The 19,736-nt window shown below is 43.2% G+C and overlaps 1 protein-coding gene across 6 annotated transcripts in view; it reads right to left on the bottom strand.

The window, feature by feature from the left end:
* The window catches only part of IKZF2 (IKAROS family zinc finger 2), a 115,985-nt gene that overhangs the window by 37,667 nt on the left and 58,582 nt on the right, over positions 1–19,736 (bottom strand). For 3 of the 6 annotated variants that reach the window (XM_058839972.1, XM_058839974.1, XM_058839973.1), the window contains 2 exons: positions 16,569–16,835; positions 6,538–6,705 (listed from right to left, as the gene is read on the bottom strand). In XM_058839972.1, coding sequence (XP_058695955.1) covers positions 6,538–6,705; positions 16,569–16,835 — 435 coding nt within the window. The remainder of the gene's footprint in view (positions 1–6,537; positions 6,706–16,568; positions 16,836–19,736) is intronic. The other 3 variants (XM_058839976.1, XM_058839978.1, XM_058839977.1) reach the window with 3 other exon arrangements.

Below are 19,736 nucleotides of genomic sequence, written 5' to 3' on the forward strand. Positions count from 1 at the left end.
AGAAACATCTCAAAGCCATGGTCCACTGGGAGAGGCAGCAGCAGGGACCAGTCTCATAGACACCAGGACAAATCTTAGCACCTGCAGATCTTGCTGTGAACTGACATTAAGAACGAGAACGCTCCCATGGTGTTGGTGTCTCTGATCTCGAGGAGAGGGGGCGAGTCCTGCCCTATGCAGCCAATTTACAGGGAGTGCCTGGGCACCCAAAGAACAGAGCAGCTCCCTGCTGGCACTGGGGTGCCACAAGACAGGGAGCTGCAGGGCATCGGCTCCTGCCATCTCAATCACACGCTCCAGACAGGAGTGGTGGAAAATAAAAGAAAAGTTGATACCTAGTCCTAAGAGAGAGAGGGATTCATGAGGTTGGTACACAGCCCATCTACCTTTGCTCCTGGAGCACTTCTCCTGTTTCTCTGTTTCATCTGTCAGAAGCAGACTTCCTGCATTGAGCAGTTAAAGACTGATTCCTAAATTACAGCAGATAAGAGGGAATCTGTATGGAATTTGAAGACCAAAACATAAAAGTGAACACTCCTTGCTTTGGGTGGAACCATATCTTTTCACAAGTTCCCCTGAAAACAAAGACCAAATGTACTTCTGCTGGAATGATCAAGATCATACAGCATCTTTAAATCAAAGATTTCTTTGATTCATGATTTCTCAGTGGTAATTATGCTCTGTAGAAAAGACCAAGCTTCTATACTGAGATAATCCTGAGCATAAAAGATTATCTTTCTATATAGCTGATTCCAGTATTTATCACAGTAGTGTTCTGGAGATGAAGAAGACACTTCCACTCCAAGGATCAGGTCCAGGTAGGGCTCTAGAAAAGCATGGGATACACAAGGGCTCCACAGAGGATTAAATTTTAAACAAGGATCCCCAGGGCATAAAGCCCTGGCACAGCAAACTCCTACCCCATACACATTTTGAGCTTACCGCTAAAAACGCACACACAAATAAATGGAAAGCAGAATATCAGAGATTTTAGACTCTCTCCAGCATGGAGTGAAGGCCCCTAAGTGCTGGAAGCAGTAATGAGAAGCAGAGCTGCTGCAGGATTGCACACATGCTCACAGCGGTTTGGAACCCGCAGCCCGATAAGAAAAACCCAAAACGATTTTGTGACGAGGGTAATTCCACTGAGTTTAACTGAAACAGCGTAAGAAAACCTGAGAGGAAGAGCAGCTCTGCCTGATTAAACAGAGCTCTAAGAATCAGATCAACAGCACAAATACACACCAGCTCATCACAACCAAGGGAAGATGTTGTTTGATAACCAATTTGGAGAATTGGCATTTGTATGCAGAATATCCCCGTGCCTCTTCACATACACATTTAATTTTTCAGATAGTATCCTATGTGTCTGCTTTTAATTTTTTTCCCCATTCACAAAGTGTTTGAGTCAGTCCAGTTCAGAGTGTAATGAGAACTTCAGATCACAAGATTCATCTAATTACGACATTCCCATCATCACAAACATGGTTACAGAGTAGATACTGGGCCTTTTAAGAGTGAAGATGTTAATAGTGGCAAAAGTTCCCTCAAGATGAAAAAGAACAGTTTAAAACATTGACTTCATTATTCTTAATAACCATCCTTGCCACTGTTTCAGTAATTCTCACTGGCTTTTGACAGCTGGGAGCTCATGCACAGCATTGTGTATTCCAGCACTTGCTCATCCAATTTTTCAGCCAAACTGAGCTGTTCAGAAGTGGGACTGTCCCAAACACGAATTGAGGCCGAAATGTCATCAGAATTAGGGAACGAGTTCCTTCTACCTCCAAGCACAGCTCCACACACAGATGGCACTCCTCAGGTCTACTCTCCAACTCCAGGTGTGTGGACACCTTGGATGGCTCACTGCCATCCAGGCAGGGCTGAAAGCAAAGTCCTCACAGGCAAGAAGACATGAGAAAGATGGACTTGCTAACCAACAAACGTGGAAAGAGTTTCCATGAACAGGGCATTTTCCTTTTTAATTATATGTGCCTTTCATCTTGCACACTGCACACAGTTTGCTGTGCTGTGCTTTTGGGAATTTTTGCCTAAGCCTTTCTTTTCTAAACAAAGGCTTTCTGCTTTTCTTTTGCCAATAAAGGGGTACCATTAGTTCAGTGCTATTGAAGAGCTGGGCAGAAACAAACAACATGTAGCAGCAATGCAGGAGGAAGAAGGGGAAGAAAAATATTTCTTAAAAGCAAAAAAAATTGTTTGGAGGGGACACTTTCTAAGCAGGAAAGCAGTAGCTTCAAAGCAAATTTTAAAATGTATTGTGAGGACAATTTTCTGTGAAAAAATAATAATCTCACTACCCATTTTTTTAGGAAGAAACAGACAGTAATACTGCTTTCATATATGAATAACACGTACTCCCACAGTAACGAACATGACTGAAGCTTCCAAGTAAAGAGAAAAATCAGGAAATTCCAGAATTAATGTCATGTGGAGAGTTTGTGTGGACACATGACGAGACAGTCTTTGAGCACTAAACAATTGGCACACGGGACCATCCTTACTTAGTGCAATCAATGGATGATTCTCACTTAGTCAAAACATATTCTGAATTTTGTTTTCTCCTTATCAAGTAATGCTATCCCTCATTTCTAACTTACTGCCCAAACCCTGCTCTGAAAACTGAGGTGCCTGTGTTTGCTATGGGCTCTTCCAGATTGCTCATCACTGCAGCCTTGACTTTTTCAAGCACTGTCAGAGCATTTATGTCTACAACAGCGTTATGGGGGGAGGGCTGAATCAGCTCCATTTTAGATACAAGAGAAATCCATGCCAAAACCTAACTGCTAAGTTTATGTGCCTATCTGAGAATGCCTGGCTTTTTGGGGTAAAACAGCATCAGGCTGTCATACCTTTCTAAGTATGGACGTCAACATCTGGATGGCTTTAACCATCAGATTGACCTGTCAGATTCAGCCAGCTTCCTTAAAACTTCTGGGGTTTGTTCATGAACTGCCTACAGCAAAATTTGTCTCATATAGTTTGTCTTTGCCGTTGTCTTGTGCAGTTCCAGAGGGGATGGAGAAGACAGGCATGTCTCAGGGTGAGACAGCAGGTACTCTGTGAACGCCATCAGCAGATTGGCTTTGCCTGGATGTTTTTCCCTTTAAAACAGCGAAAGCCAGGCAAGGTGAAGCCAATCCCCGCTGATTTGTCCAGTGCATCCTGCAGGAAAGGACTACCAAGTGTGTCCCAGCACTCCACAGCATGTCCTGGAAGCCCTCTCTGGCACCTCTCTTACATTATCTGGGTTGTGGAACTATGGAGTTAATTCTGAAAACAACACCTGAAAGTCCTGTAAGTACCTTGAGGTACATGCCCACTCTTAGAGTAATTCTGCGCCTGAATCTCTCCCCAGGCATTATCCTACTGATGTCCTGAAGGCATCATTAGATTCCTGAAACCAAAGCAGCTGCATGTGGGAGGAAAATATCCACATAAAGTTCATCAGAACTCCATATGTCTGTAAAAGGTAAATAATCGCAGGAGTAAATCACTGCAAGATAAGTCCTTAATTATTTAGGACTAAACAACAGTAGCTGCATTACAGATGCGAAGCAATATTTTGTTAACCACTCAGCCTGGGAACACTTACATGGTAAGACGTGATTCTGTGCAAGAAGAGGAGGCAAAATGTAGATTGTAATGCTTAGAAACATTTTCAAATCAACAGGAAATAGCATTAAAAACCATGAACTAATATCAATCTAAAGAAAAAAAATGTAATTATTTTTAAGTTACTAGTAAGTATTGGCTGTTTCAGATATTTCAGAGATGCTTCTGCTAATTCTTATTTGCATTTCCTTATGTTTTTACCTTTCCTGTTGTACTGTATGAAAACTTCACTAAGCACAGGAAGAACTGACTAAAAAGCAGCAGTGAGAAGATGTCACTAATTGGTGACACAAGCAAAGTGCTCTCAAATCCACAAATCAAACTAACTGTGAGGACAAAAAATAGATAAAACAGAATTCTTCAATTCCTTTATTGCATAATTTGCCTTCCATAGTAGTTTAAACCTTCTTGGAAAGGAGGAAAAATTAAGGGGTTTTGCTTTTGTATTTTATTTTTTTATTAATAGAACTCTCTTATTTAAGGAGGAAAAGAATATACATACATACATTAATAAAAAAAAGGAATTGGTATTGCATTTATGAAATTGTGCACCAGATTCTCAGCTGGTGCAGAAGTACTTTCCTCACTTAGGGGATCTAATTCCAATCTCCATCAGCTGAGGATACCATCTAAAGTGCTTTCTTCTTACAGAAATATATTCAGACTCACCTTAATTTAGATACAAAGTGTACCAGATTGAAACTGGCTTGAAGTCTCATATTTCAAAACAGTTTTCAACCTCTTCTTTCTATATTTTATCCGATATCCTCTTTTCTGGTCAGAAATAGCAGAAGATGTAAACACTGACAGAATCATAGAATCATTTGGGTTGGAAAAGACCTTCACTACAGTTGCTGGATCTGCTCTACCTTCCAGGCCTACTTACAGACTTTGATGTGCACTTCATGAAAGCACAGAGTGCTTGTATAGCACACTGACATGAAATTGTTTGAAGTCTCTTGGGGACATCTACCCATCCTCTCCATGATCCAGGTGTGCCTAAGCCAACCCAGCTTGTTTATATTGCAGGGACAGACGCCTTAACTTCCAGGATCATGGCCAGAGTGGCATTTCACCTTTGTGCAGAGGGATACCAGGTTTTAGGGCAATATTCCAGGTTTTAACTTTTCACCTGTGAATGCTAAGAATTCTAAGAACTGCCTTGGAGAGTGCTGTGGGAGCATGTGTCTGTTCCTGCTGCCCCTCTGTTGAAAGCTGCTGTATCTGAGTGCACAGAGGGCACTTTCTCCACTGAAAACAAAGCCTAAAATTACAAACTGAGCAGAGCTGAGCACAGCTAAGTCAGTTAGGGAAGGAGCTCCAGGGGAACTTGTGCTAAGCAGCTTAGGTGCCTTCTGAAAATCCCACACCTTTACATTTCATCCTCATGCAAAACACAGAACCATCAGACACATGTTCTTCACACAGGAAGAACAATCTCTAGCAATGGCAGTATCTAGGTAACAAAATCTATATTCATAATGTGAGAAGGTCTTCAACAGCAATGTTTGTGTTTGGTAATATGGGATATTTTTTTGTCACGACTCCCTTTTTGTTTTAATTATGAACATTAGTATTGTGTTCTGTTTTCTTTTTAAATTTCCAGTTGAAACTACAGTTATTGTATGTGTGAAAATTGCAGCTCACAGTTCCACAGACATTTTCCCTACTGACTTTCAGATCTAATCCAGCTCAAGCAATTCTCTCCCAGCCTAGTCCCAATTCTTGTGCTGCACTGGAAATTCAAGATTTCTGTCAGCATTTTCCATCAATACAGCGTCCTGCACGCTCCCAAATCTACTTGAAGAAGCTTACTTGCCTACCCTTTCCTACTCTTGGAAATGCCAAAGCAACTCTGTATCCTAAGACCAACTCAATGTTCCTAAAACAGAAACACCTTCTGAAGTGAGGTTGACTCTGTAGAAGAAATACTTACAGAGTCAGGAAGCTCATGTAGGATTTCTGCCTGCAGCTGCACTTCCACCACTGTGTTTCAGTAGTCACACATTTGCTGACATCTCAAAGAAGTTTATCTGTAATGCTGCCACTTGCAACCGGTCCAATTACCTCTGCTCATTCAACAATTAAACACACAGCCTCTTATAAATGGCCCAAGCACACAAGTTGAACATTCAGGGGATACAAACACAGCAAGATCTTACTCAGGAGTCCTACAGAGATGAGTGAGTGGGCAGAATGCAGCCCCCTGGTGCAGGGACAGGGACTAAAACCACAGCTGATCCCGACTGCTGGGGCTCCAACAGGACTACCAGCACGCAGCTATGAGACAGGTATTTCTCAACAACTTATCAAGAAACTATATCAAGTAGACTTGATCCAGACATGATCCTATCACTTAACAAGGCAAGAGAAACCCAATCTCTCTTGACCACCTTCAGCTCTAGGGTGAGTGCCGTGGCTGCCATGAGCTAGGACTTTACAGCAAGATCTAACTGAATCAAAAATGCAATTTATAGGGCTTTGAAAGATGAACAAGTTTGAACTCAACCAGCATATGGCATGTATTAGATGAAGAAATGGCTATGAACTGCAAAGCTGGCTTCCAAGAGCCCACAGTTACTCTTTGTGATCCTTGGAATTTCACAGCCACTTTGGGGCTCAGAGTGTCAAAACAATCTGCCAGCAAAGCCTAGGATACACCCAAGGAGACACTGAGAGGGAAATGTGATAGCATCAGCGGAGGAGCTCAGTTACACAAAAGGAGAGGTGTGGCTGAACCACAACTTTTCTGATTCACATCAAGGCTTTCCCAAAGTTGAGAGCTGCACTCTCTGAAGAGGACGGTACAGACCCAGAGCTACCCTTTATTTTCACTACCTGCTGCACTGGGACGGTAGTGATAAAGGAAGGAAGAAGTGTGAGGAGAAGCCAAGGTGGGCTCACCAGAGTGTGTCCTGAGGTGTCCTGTGAGGGCGTCCCTCCGCCGGCAGGCGTAGCTACAGAAGGGACATTTGAACGGTTTCTCCCCAGAGTGCAACTTGATGTGCCTCAGCAGGTTCCCCTTCTGGGTAAAAGAAGCTCCACATTGGTTACAGTGGAAGGGGCGTTCACCTGGAAGGGAAGGGGAAGGGAGAGAGCTGTCAACACACATCGGAGGATGCACAGAGGCCACTTTCCCACTCTGTACCGGTGCCATTGCACATGGGTACAGTCCCCACCACCACCATCACACGGCACTTCTAAAGTCAGAGGCCGTTTCTTTTGCACAATGGGCAAAGCCTCCAATAGTGATTTGAGGCTCTTTCCTTGAGGTGATCAATGCTTCCTGGTTTTCTTGAAAGTTCTTCACCTCAGAGCTTCTATTCTTTATAAAAGATGAGCTCTGCTGAAAATTTGGATCCATAGTTGTGGTTTTGCAGTATTTACTTTTATGGTTTTGCACTTATTTTTAGTATAGGTCCAATCCATGCGAGTATTCAGAAGTGATCATAGCAATTGGACCTTAGCAAAGGTGTTAAGGTCTTTGGTTCAAACCAAACCTTTTGTTTGCATTATACTTTAACTGAAAGCCCTTTTTAAAGGCTTCTTTGCATTGCTAGAGTGACTTGGAGGGCATGGATGCGAGTGAGGATCAGGGTTGCAAGCTCTGGGCAGTACTGAAAGTTGAGAAAAAACTTGCACCATTAAACTGTGAAACAAGCAAATGTGCACTCTACATAAAAAAAAAAAAAAATTAAAAAGATTGATTTGATGAAAAACTAACAGAAACCCTAGACCTTACTCTATCACTTTATCCCATGTGTTCACACACACACACACATGCACATCCAGAGCTTATTTTTACATTAAGCCTTTGTATTTGCCTTAGACAGTGGGGATTGGGTCCATTAAAAAAACCCCACCTTTTTAAAAAAAAACTTATTATTCAGAGGAAAACCCCTGACGAACACACACAGGCTTTCTGGAACATCATCAAAACCAATACTCTATATCAACATTTGTTGAGGACAGCCAGACTGTTCCAGCAGTCTTGTGCAGGCAGTCAGCTCTAATCACCTGCTTATGTCCTGCTGAGCAAATCAACTGAACACAAGCTTATACTTGTGCTAGCCACTTGTCCAAGCTCTTTACTGCAGCTGGACTTTAGATCACACAATTCCAGAACAGTCTGGGTTGGAAAGGACCTTAAAGCCCATCCAGCTCCACCCCCTGCCATGGGCAGGGTCACCTTCCACTATCCCAGGTTGCTCCAAATCCCATCCAACCTGACCTTGAACACTTTCAGGGATGGGACAGCCACAACTTCCCTGGGCAACCTGTGTCAGAGCCTCACCTCTGAAGAAACAGGGAGGAATTTCTTTCATATATACCTCATTTGAATCTACCCTTTTCCAATTTAAAGCATTACCCAGTGTTTAAACCAAGTAGAGCCCCAGATCAACAAGGTCTTGATCATCAGATTTCAGATGTAAGTGACCTCATCCACATTTTTCAGTGTATCACCTATTATGGAATTATGGCCAAATCCCGCTGGGACCTTCTGAGTTTGAATTCAGTGGCCTGAAGCACAGATACTGTGCAAAACAAACACATTTTGTGATCTTTCACATTTCTCCAAAGTCTTTTACTATTGCTTTAGAACAATTACTCCATCGCTGGACAAAATGAATGCTACATTTGTATCAAAGTAGTTAATGTGTCTGTCTAGGGTGAAGCCCAAAACACATCTGGAGTTTCAAATGGAAGGGGAGGGAGGGAGAGAGCTCTTACAGATGTCCACAAGCAATTCTTGTGTCAGTGGTTCAAATCACTGCCAGGACTACAATGCTGCCAGGAGGGCAGCACAAGGTGTACCATGTGCATGCCATACTCTGCAACTTTATTTCACACATGGGAGAGGGAAATCACATCTGAGACTGCCACAGAGGTACTCAACGAGATACTAAGGTTTCTACAATCTCACCATGAACATTATGGAGTAATAATAATAAAAAAAATCACAGCATAAAGCTCTTCTTCCAATACACTGAACATGAGCTCATTAGAATTGATAAAGAGTTTGTGGTTTCCCTTTCAAACTCCCACACTATACTTAAATTATCTGATTAGCCATTATCTTCCTTTACATCATTTAAAAATGTCCATAACAGAGATATGTAAAGAGACTGCAGTAGAAAAATACATGGGTTTGTTTTTTTTTCTTTTCTATTTTGCTTTTGCTGTCTGAGAAAACAGGCAAAACCCTTTCCTTTGACACGTTTCTGAGTATTCTGGAATGATAGCTTCAGTTTCAGGATGACAACATGAAAGAAGGTAGCATGTTTCTTACCAAGTCTAAAGTCTTTCCTTTTACTCCTGCTGTATCTAAAATTATGCAGTTACTGCATTTTACCCACTACATCATCCACTTATCTCTGACATTTTGGAGGCCACATATGAGCAGGTATTACTCCTCCAAAAACTGGCTGCTCTAGAGATGCTGAAAGCTTTCAGTCAGGAATTCAAATAGTCACTGCACCACAGTTTGATGGCAAAGATGACATGAAAACACTCACCACAAAATCACCCGTAGTCTGCTCCTCTCTTGCAACAGACAGAATCTGCTCCAATAGCACACTTTACCTTAAATAACCTCTGTACCTATTTAAAGCCAGCCTGAATTCACTTCTCCTACTGGCTTCATTCCGGGTAAATAGCTGCTTTGATGTGTTTGTTATACTTTTGTCCAATCACTCGATTCCAGCTCCTTGTTTAAGCCTTAGGCTTGAGGGATGCAATTTTGGTCACACCTTCGTGCTATTGATTAGCAGCTTTTACATTTAGCACAGCTAATCTGAGAGGCCATTATCCAATAGAAGTGTGCACAAAGAGAAGTAATGACTGCATAGCAAGAAGATTCTGTTGGTTTTCCAAGAACTGTGCTGTCTGATGCCCACTCCAGATTCTAGCAAATAAGCCTTTTTTATCACTTCAATGCCTTGAGAAGACTGTGTTCCAATTATTTCTCCTGCTGCCTTTTCCTGGTAGTTTTGTAAACTGTTCTCCAGAATTATTACTTCCCAGGAACAAAATAACAACCTTGACATCCTTATTCACCTCCCTCACTTTTCTGTGAAAACTCAGAGGTTTTATCCATAAGCTGAAATCAATCATACTTCAAACTAAACATCCACTCACAAGAAGTCTTTAAACACAGCTTTTCTCTACATGATGGTCCCTGACTGTGTTTGAAGTGCTTTTGGGGGTGATGGCAACACAGACACATCCGGAACTATGGACCTATTAAAGGTAGCACACACGACTCCAAGAGAGTAATGACAATTATAAGCATGGTGTGCTCCCCCACCACTTACAGCTATGTATTTCCTGCTTGATTCTATGTACTCATACAGATTTAATAAAATAAGAACTCTGCTGAAAGGCAACTAAGCAAGATTTGTGTTTTTCAGCACTGGAAACTGTGTGACTGCAATGTAACTGCAAAATACTTTTAGTCTACTTTAAGTGTTGAACCTCTTCTCCATTACTGAGCTAAACCAGGGCAGAAAACCCCCCGACTCAGTGACTTTCACAGTGGCAAGAGGAAAGAGGAGGAGGGAGAGCCAACCAAACAAAAAAGATGTTTCTTTTCAACTCCATATTTAGAGTCTAAAGCCAGACAAAGCCAGGAATGCCTAAAAACCCTTGCTCTCCAGCAGAGGGAATTTAATTATCTAAGTTACTTCAGGAATGGACAAGGCAAGGTAAACCAGAGCTGCCAAGTATTATCTTTCCTAAAGGCTTTGTAAGAGGGGCTTGTGCCAGGGTATAATTAAATTAATAAATAAATACATCCATAGAGTTTCACCATTTTACAGTTAAATAAAATATTAATTAAAAGGTATGATTTCAGTATTTACCTCTAAATTACCATCAAATACTGCCGAAACCTCACAGTTCATTAACACACATCCATTATTGCTATATCTCATCCAAGAAAAAGAATAATGAACAATAGCAATGAATTATTACTGCTCCTGAGTTACAGGAAAATCTGAAGTACACAGGTTAACTTGCTCTTGTGCAAACAAATCCTGAGACAAATGGTGAAGTGGACCCCTGAAGACAGGACAGGCAAGACATCGGCCTTTCTTTCACAGTATCTTTATTTACTACATGACAGCTGGATGGAGACTTCACTGCACGAGCTACGAGTGCTGGCTGGCTGATACAACCTGAAACCAGGCAAATGAACCAATGAACTTCCTACTAATAGATTTCACAGATGTCAAATGTTGTTTCAAAAAGCAAACCAACTCCTTTTTCTGCTTAATTGGAAGCTTCCCTGCACAACAGCACTCCTTTCCTGCCTCAGCACGGAAGTGCTGTGCAGAAGTTTCAGTATGAGTTAACCTTCTTCGAATCTCAGACCAGTGCAAAACAGTGATATTTTTGCTGCAAAGCTGAGATATTTTCTGTATTAAAACAGAAATTTGTCTGAGGATGTGGAGCCCACAGACCTGGCAGCCAAGGAGACTTAAATTTTCCTAGCCCTTGGCTGGTAACGTTTGTCCCTTTGAAATCAAAAGGGGAGTGACTCACAAATTAATGCAGTGGTTCTCAATAACACAGTCAGGGTATTCCTACATCAGCAGTCCTGCTGCATTAAAACCAGGTCCAGAGGGACTTCAACATCTCTCCTGGTTAAATGTGTATCTGGGAACTCAACCTTTTTTGTATGGCAGATGTTTTTGATATGCAAAGTATAGCTTAAGTTCTCAAATGGGATTTTTTCTTTCCAGCGTCTTAACACAAAATTACTGTGCCCATGCTGCCATCAGAAAGTATTTGCTCTTACTAATAATAACGATTTTCACCCTTCCACAATAGGCTTTCTGTCAATATTCATTTTGTTAAAATGAAACATTTCTCCTGATTCATCAGATGCTGCAACTGCTGTGATTCTGCTCTGTGCCAGGAACACAAGGGAATTATCAGTGATGCTCTCAACACAGTGACAGCGGTGAGCTCCAGCCTGCATTTACCCAAGTGAGACACAGAGCAGCAGACTTTGCTCCATTTCTCTGTTATTCCAGGGACCAGAACTAGTCTGCATATATATATATATATAGTATATAACAATATATATATATATATATATATAACTAGTCTCCTTACTGTTCTATCGGATTCACTCAACAGCCTGCACATCACATGAAATCAGTGACTTTAGTAGGGATTTTTGTTGGAAAAAACCTGCTTCCAGATAGGGCAATTTATTATAAAACAGTAGTGACAAATCTCCCATGAAAAATTCCTGGGAAATCCGGGGTGATTTCCAATTGTCCTCCGCACAAATTTATGACTGCATTCTTAAGACAGAAAAATCTTTTAAGTGAACGTGGCAAAACTATCAGAAGACTTTAGTTATTGAGTACTGCAAGTAAAACACATCCTTCTGCCCAGAACAATTTCAAAAATCTAATCTCCCCTTCCTTATGCTCAAGTAGGAAAAGAGATGACTTTTCAGAAAGTTAGACTTCAGAATCTAAGTAGAAAACTGGACTTTCAGAAATTTAGCCCTAAAATTTTTGATTCAGTGCCAAATCTATTAACATTGCAAGAGACAGGAAGGCTGAACTAGGTTACAAATCAGAAACTAAACCAAAAAAACCCTTTCTGCCAGCAAAATGAGAGAGGCAGTCCAGTGGAGTTCATCAAAATTTGTTTATATAACAATTTGTTTAAATTTGCTCCTCATTTGCTGCTTAGGCATACAAGTCTTTTATATGGAACCACACAACTGGGGTTTTCCTCATTTATTACTTCTCTCCTAAAAACTTGAACCCTGCATGTAAAAAAAGTTGAATTTCATTCAGAGTTCCAGAGCTGCATATGTTCAGTTGTAACGCTATGGGTGCTAAAGCAGAGGTCGAACATCTCCCTCTTGGGCACGTAACTCATTTCACTGACTTATGGTATCAAAATACTTGTGGAGTCCAAGTAGAGATCTGACACCATCCTGCAGTTACCACCCCAAAAAAGGCCTAAAATTACCATTCCAGCAACCCAAATAAGAGTGGGGCAAGGCTGACATCCCCACTGCCTCTGCCCAGGCTGTGCTTTGCCACTGTGCTGCTGCTGCATCCACACAGAGAAAGAATTTAACCTCTGTGTTTTTTAAAGCAAGGAGGATGAGAAGCTGTGGAGGCCCAGTCTCCAGAGGTGTCCAAGGCCAGGGTGGACAGGGCTTGGAGCAACCAGGGCTTGTAGAAGGTGTCCCTGTCCATGGCAGGGGGTGGAACAGGATGAATGTTAAAGGTCCCTTTCCACCCAAAGCATTCCATGATTCTATGATGCCAACCTTCCCTGAGAAATAAAAAGCATTTCAAAATCTAGCAGTAAACTAGATAAGGGACTGGATTTTATGGCAGAGGAAAAAAAATATAAAAGAAAGGTCACAATTCACAGCAAAAGGGAGAACAACATGAGGACCTTGCAGAGCACATAGCTATAGCAGAATACGGTTCCTGCTGTACCAGAAACAAGGAACAAGGAAATTTTAATTCAGACCCACAGCAGAAAGCATGGAGAGGTGAGAAATCACTGAGGTTCCTTCTCATGATCTCAGAAAACCTGGATTATTTGCCTCTTCTCCTTCCCCCCTTCCCTCTACATCCCTAAGCACAAATCCCTGGAGTATCCAATGGCAATATTCTATGACCAAGCCATCTCCTGCAGTAACAAAAAACTGATAGAGATCCTGCAACTTGAGGAATGTGCTGTGGAGTATGAAATTTGGACCAAAATAACACAGTATGGGAAAAGTGGAAAATAAATCCAGCTCATGCTGTTTTTCTGACACAAGGATGTGGCACATGAGGGAGAGGGCTGCCCTGCTCACTAATGCAGGGATTGCATCACGCTTAATTCCCACACCAAGCACATTATTTATTTTCTGTCAGCAATGACAAATAAACAGAAAGGCCTTCTCCTGGTGCCCAGGCAGATTACAAGAACACTTCACCTGAATTAGCAGTTTTTCAGAGAAATGCTGTGTTTGGCACAATCAGCAGTGCCACGGGCCCTGTGATGGAAGGGCTGCAGACCAGAGCATCACTTGGACCATGATCTGAGGGATGAATGGAAAATCCCCAGCTTGGTCTATCACAGGAAGGGGTGACTGCACACCAGGATCAGAGATGGGACGCTGAGTTCACCTACTCTGGCCTCATCCGTGACACAGATCATTTTCCCGTTTCTGTATCTGTTTGACTCCCATCATGTAGCCGGGAAGACAACTGCTCTTCAGGAACAGAGGAATAATGGCTGGAGAAATTCCCCTCTCTGTGCATAGCACAGGCAGAGCCCAGAGCACAGCTTCTTGCCAAGCCTCGATCCCCTGTGCAAGGAAAGCTGCACGCACACAAATTACAGCCTCTGCTAGGGACCACAGCATTTTGGGTGATTTACATAAAATGCTGACAGGTTTTCGGGGAAGGGAAGAGCACTTCAGTTTTTGCCAATGCAAACAACTGGCCAGATCATGCTTTGGTTGTGTATAGTTACAGAGGAAAGTAAAGCAGGATTCAGCTCCCAAAACATACTTAAATGGGGTTTGAGAGGTAGGGATGTACATGCCAGTTGGATTAGCTGATAAAGAATGTCATCTGTTTCCACTCACTGGGGACAACCTCCCTTCTCTCCACCATTCTCCCTTGGGCTGCAAAACCAGACTACCCACAGGTCAGGGCTCATTCCAGAGCTGGGGCCAGCCCATCACGCCCCACTGCTGAGGAAGTGGCAATATATTTTAAAATACTGCACTTTACAAGATAGATACCAATATGTTAAAAATACACCTTAAAATCCAGGATGTGGAAATCCAAGCAAACTTCTCCTTCTGTTGTGGACAGCAAAGTAGCAGCACGTATTAAAAAACAAACAAACAAAGTGGAGAGAGAAAAAAAATCCTCTGCAAAATTTGCCAACCGGTTTACCGAGAACAGAACACCGAGCTGCACATTAAAAGAAATGCCATTTCTATATGCTTGAAATCATCTGTATAGAACAGTACATCCCAGCTCCTCTGCTCTGATGGGAAAAGAGTCAGGGCTCTCCGAGGAGCCCGAAGGAAAAAGCTACCAGTTATGCAATTGCTGCCCATGCACCCACAGACGGCCATCTCGCCTGCACGCAGAGGAGATTTTGTTTCTTTCGCTTTGAATTTACACATCTTCTTTAACATGAAAAAGACAGCTTGCCTGTATTTAAAAGATGCACCAGCTATTCAGTATCTCAGAAATGCAGACCATTTAATTAAGTACCTAAATCTAAATTTAGCACAGCTAGTTTAGCTGCTCAAGTTCAAATCCATGGACTTTGATGCACCTACAATACATATGCTCAGATACATGCAAGCACCAGTGAAAACTTTTCAGCAGGATGAAAGCTGGTGACTCAGTCTGGTACATTCTTGTTTCTCCTTCCCTCTTCTAGTAACAGCACGTCAAATTGTTAATCAAGGTTTTGGTTCTCCAGCTAATGCTTTTCCCCTCTCGTAATTCCTGTCTAAAATCATGAGTGCATCATAAACGATACTGCCATGCTTTGCATTACACACTTAGGTCAAGTTTTTATCAATACAACCCATATACAGGAGATTAACTAGGTAATATATATTTATTATTTCTCTGTACAGAAATTCTATTGATTTCTTCCCCATCAAGAGCACACTACTGGACTGCAAACTACCAGGTTTACAAAGGGATTACACAGTCTTTCTTATTCTAAAATTCCACCTTTCTTCTTATATCTTCACAGATCTCAGCCAGTCTGAGTCTCTCACCCCATTAAATAAGAGCAAAGATACAAAGCAAAATATCCAAAAAATACAAAGAACAAACACCTACTGAAGCTCCACCACAAAAACCTGTGCTTAACCTTAATAAGATTTAAATGTGCATCCAAAGTTAAGCGTATCTTGAAGCCCTTCAGGTGACTTACATGTGCTTAAATCTCATAAAAGTTAAGCACAAGCTTAAGTGCTTTTTTGAATCAAAGGTAGACCACTGCAAGACCAGAGAGCATCATCTTCTGGCACCACCTGTACTTGTGCTGGAGGTGACTGTTGCTCCCACCTGAGTGGGCAGCACAGGGGAGTGAGTACCAGCTTCCTGGGCACACCATTTTACCATATTAGCCATAAGTCCCCTGAAATACCTGAGTTTAAGCTCAATGCCACATTTTTTCAAACCACAAAGACCCACCCAATTAGCATATTGCAGAGGTTCCTTTTGCCTCTTAAATTCTCAAACCCACAAGCCTGATAAGCTGTTTGAGACTCCAAATGGTAATAAAAAAACAAGTGCTGGGGGAGACCAAGCACTGATAGCTGCCTCCAGAATGGTATTGAGGTGGTATGGGGGAGCCAAATGGGTGGTTCAGCTGAGGTCTCCCTGAGGGAGCTGTCACACACGGAGCAGCAAGACCACCCTTGCATCAGGATCCTTGGGTAATGAGTGCCCCTTCCAGGGTTTGCTCATCCCAGGCCCAGCCACTTCCAAAGGAAGTGTGAGATCCTCAGGAAGCTGCTGGTCTTGTCCACCTGTGAGCACCTCCAATGAAAGAACATCTAAGACTCCTCTTAAAGGCTCAAAAGCTTCGCACTGCACACACACAAACAACACGACCCGCCCGCCCCCGTGCCAGAGAATGACTGCCACCATGTTGCTCCAGTCAAGAACGTTAAGAAGAGCAATTTCCAGACTTTTGCGCTGTTTTTAAGAACAAAAGGCTGGAAATCAAAGTAAAGGAAGCACCATGTTTACCAGCAAGAGAGCATCGCCAGAATTTGGAAAGCAGGAAAAGAAACAAAACCAATGAAGCCCATTTTCTCCCTCCCCAGCCTCCTGCTACCCCACGAATGAAAAGGGAAGAGAGAAGAGTTGTCAGGTAACATCAACATCGCCACAGATTTTCTTTCAGCTGCTTACCAGTGTGGCTCCTTTTATGTACCATTAGCACATTGGGCCCAATGCAAACCATGCCACAGACGTCACATTTCAGTTTACCATTCGGAAGCCGGATTCCTCCCTCGCTTGATAGCTCCTGGATCTTTCTGTTATCCACCATCTCGTTGCTCCCAATGAAGGGATCTTCCAGGCTGCTTCCTCCATCGTGAGCTCTGATAATATCTTCATGGATCAGAGGCTTCCTGTCAAATTCCTCATCACTTTGCATTTCTAGCTTTACTGAATTTGCTGAAATAAAAAAAAAATTAAATTTAAAGTTAAACCCATGTATTTTCTGAGTTCCCAGCTACTAATACCGTGATAAACTTTTTACTGGTATCAATATTAAATCACAGCCTAAGCTCAAAACATCACGAGAGTCTCATGGTGGTCATGGCATCACATGTTATACCTGCTTATTTCTTTAAGTCTTTGTTTTATTTTGTTTTTTCAATTTCTTCTTTCTATCCCTATTTCAAAGCTTAAGAACTCAGGTACAGTGTGACCCAGACACCTGCCAAAAGTTGCAGAGATGCAGCAGGATTAAAAACTGACCTCCTGCTTCTCAACTTGAACCACGAGAGTTGCCTTCATGTCAAGGATCCAAAGCTACAGGAGCAAAGGCCAAAGCCAGAGCTGCTCCTTCCAGGCCTCTCCTGCCCAGTGCTCTGAGAGGCAAGGTTCCCAAAGGCACAGCCCAAGGAAACAAAGCAGGATTGTTCCAAACGGAAAGATCTAGTGAAGCCAGGCTTGTGGGCTGTGCCAGTAATCTCCAAATCACCCTGCCTGCACGGACAGGTTCCCTGATGGAGGGGAGACCAGTCTCTGGATGAGCCTCCAGTGCTTTTCTGCTCCCACCTTCTGATTCACGTCAATGGGACACTGCCAAGGCAAACAGGGCTGCAGTGAGAGCTACACTGCTGGATTATTTATATTTGCAAGCAAAATACATGCAGTTGAAGACCTTTCACATCTGCCTGGGGAGACTGGCAGGCTCACTGCTGATTTCTGTGATCCTCAGGTGACAGGATAAACCTCCTCTAACCATTGAGAGCCTGTGGGATCAGCAAGCCTTTAAAGGAAACAAATGCACTGGGCTTTTTCACAAAGGGGTGTCAGTGCAGGGGTGTTTTTATCACTAAATGCCCCCATTTCAATGCCTCAAGAATTGGTTGAGCCTGCCGAAAGGCCCATCCCAGAGTCAGAGCCTCCATCCACAGTGTCAGCCAGAAGGCAAGCCCACGTGTCTGCTTCCCTAAGCCTTGATCCTGCTGAGGGGTTTAACAAGGAGGTGATTCAGCCTTCACATCTAAGCAGTCTTTGACCTCTGTACTAAGGCCACTGGCAAGAGCACCAGTGACAGCAGTGGACCTGGAGCACAAATCTGTGCCCTGGGCCTGCCTGGTGTCACCAAACTCTGGCCACATGTGCTCCTTGGCAACTGTCAAGGGGTCCCCATCCAGGAGCCCAACAACAGAATTATAAGTAAACACTGTGAAGCATCACAGTTTCAAACAGCTGGCCTGGAAATGTCAGAAGAAAAAACCCTACTATTTAGTGTTCCTCCTTCATCTTCCTTTCTTCCCCTTCCCAGAAAACACAGAGTTCAGAGACTGATGTTGACATTGCAACTCTAAATCACTACTGCTACTACAGGGAAAGCATAATGAACAGGGTAAAGGAACCGGAGACCAAGCAACGGTAAGATGTTTCTTTTTAATCATAAAACTGTTGAAACAACTTTCACTACTCATCAAGGCACTAATGGGAGCTAAGAAATGAAAAGAAAGTACTATTATGGCAAAGCCCATCCAGAGCAAGGACACTGCTGCATCAGATCACTGCAGACCAGTATCAGCACAGGCACTGCCATCCAAATGATTTGTAACTACAAAGTATTTGAGTGCATCGCTTATAGAAGGGAATTAATATTTTTGTTGCCACAGAGAAGCATTTATTGTTCTTAAAAGAGTAAAAAGCAGCCCAGACTGAGAGGTCAACTAGGACATGGCCTCAGGCAGTGCCCTGAGGGAGAAACAGGTCAAGAGGAGGCAGTTTGCATGGGGAGCAGGAGGGGCCTGGCCCCACCATGGCAGCAAGAGGAGCCATGGGAAGCTGTCCTGCCCTGGTGCCGAGCCCAAGTGGCACAGCCAGCAGCCTCCTGACCGGGAGGATCTACCCTCGTGCAGGGACTGGGCAGAAAGGAGGAAGAGCAGGAGCTCTGGCAGCTCCATGGGCTGTCAGGGAGAGAGCTGAGGTCCCAGACCCACCTCCCCATGGAAAGCACACACTGGTGATTTATGGACAGCCCACTTTCACAGCAAAGGAATGGCAGTTCCCTCTAATAATAGCAGCCTTTCGGGGTATTCAGCAAGTCTGAGAATGAAGCCCAAAGAAACGGTTCGCTGGCTTTAGGAGCAGGATTTAATCCACTCGGCCACACAAGTAGCTACAGCAGAGCCAGAAATAGTGCCCTGTGCTCCTCACCTAAAACACCAGGTTGCTGCCACAAGCCTGCGTGCTGTCCTGGTACAGTACTGCACAAAATATCCAAAAAGCCACATCCCAACTGTGCATATTTACATGTACTCACAAGAAAGAGTACTGGATCTTAAGTGTCTTCTTACAGATATTAATTTTTGTCTGTTTCTCTGATTTGGAATAATAAACCCTTGAGTGCAGTCAGTGCTGAGCACCACGACTTCCCATTCACAGCTGTGGAGCTCTGTCTGCTCAGCACACATGCCAACAAGGCTCTGAGAGCTTACAAATGGGAAGACCACTTACTGTATCTTCCTTCCCCTAGCACTTCTTTCTGCTGAATGACGCTTTCATACAACAGGATAAGCAGCACAACCAGGCGGTGCGAGCCGTTTGCTGAAGCACAGCCTCCCCACACACACACACACAGCTCACAAAGCCCAAGGAATTCACGCTGCATTCTTCAAAACATCCCAGCTATCCTATGAGCTGTGCAGGCTGCTTGCTGTTCCTCCTTCCCTCACCTTCATGCACACTGCCATTTGCAGAAACACTCTGGTAAGCTGTGGAAAGGTTTCCTCCAGCTGGGACCAGCCGTGGGTCTCCAAGGAGGGGAGCAGGGATCTCCCCAGCTCGTTGCGAGGGCTTTGCTAATCAGGTCATCTCCTC

The sequence above is a fragment of the Poecile atricapillus genome, chromosome 5 (assembly GCF_030490865.1).
Source record: "Poecile atricapillus isolate bPoeAtr1 chromosome 5, bPoeAtr1.hap1, whole genome shotgun sequence".
NCBI classification, from domain to species: Eukaryota; Metazoa; Chordata; class Aves; order Passeriformes; family Paridae; genus Poecile; species Poecile atricapillus.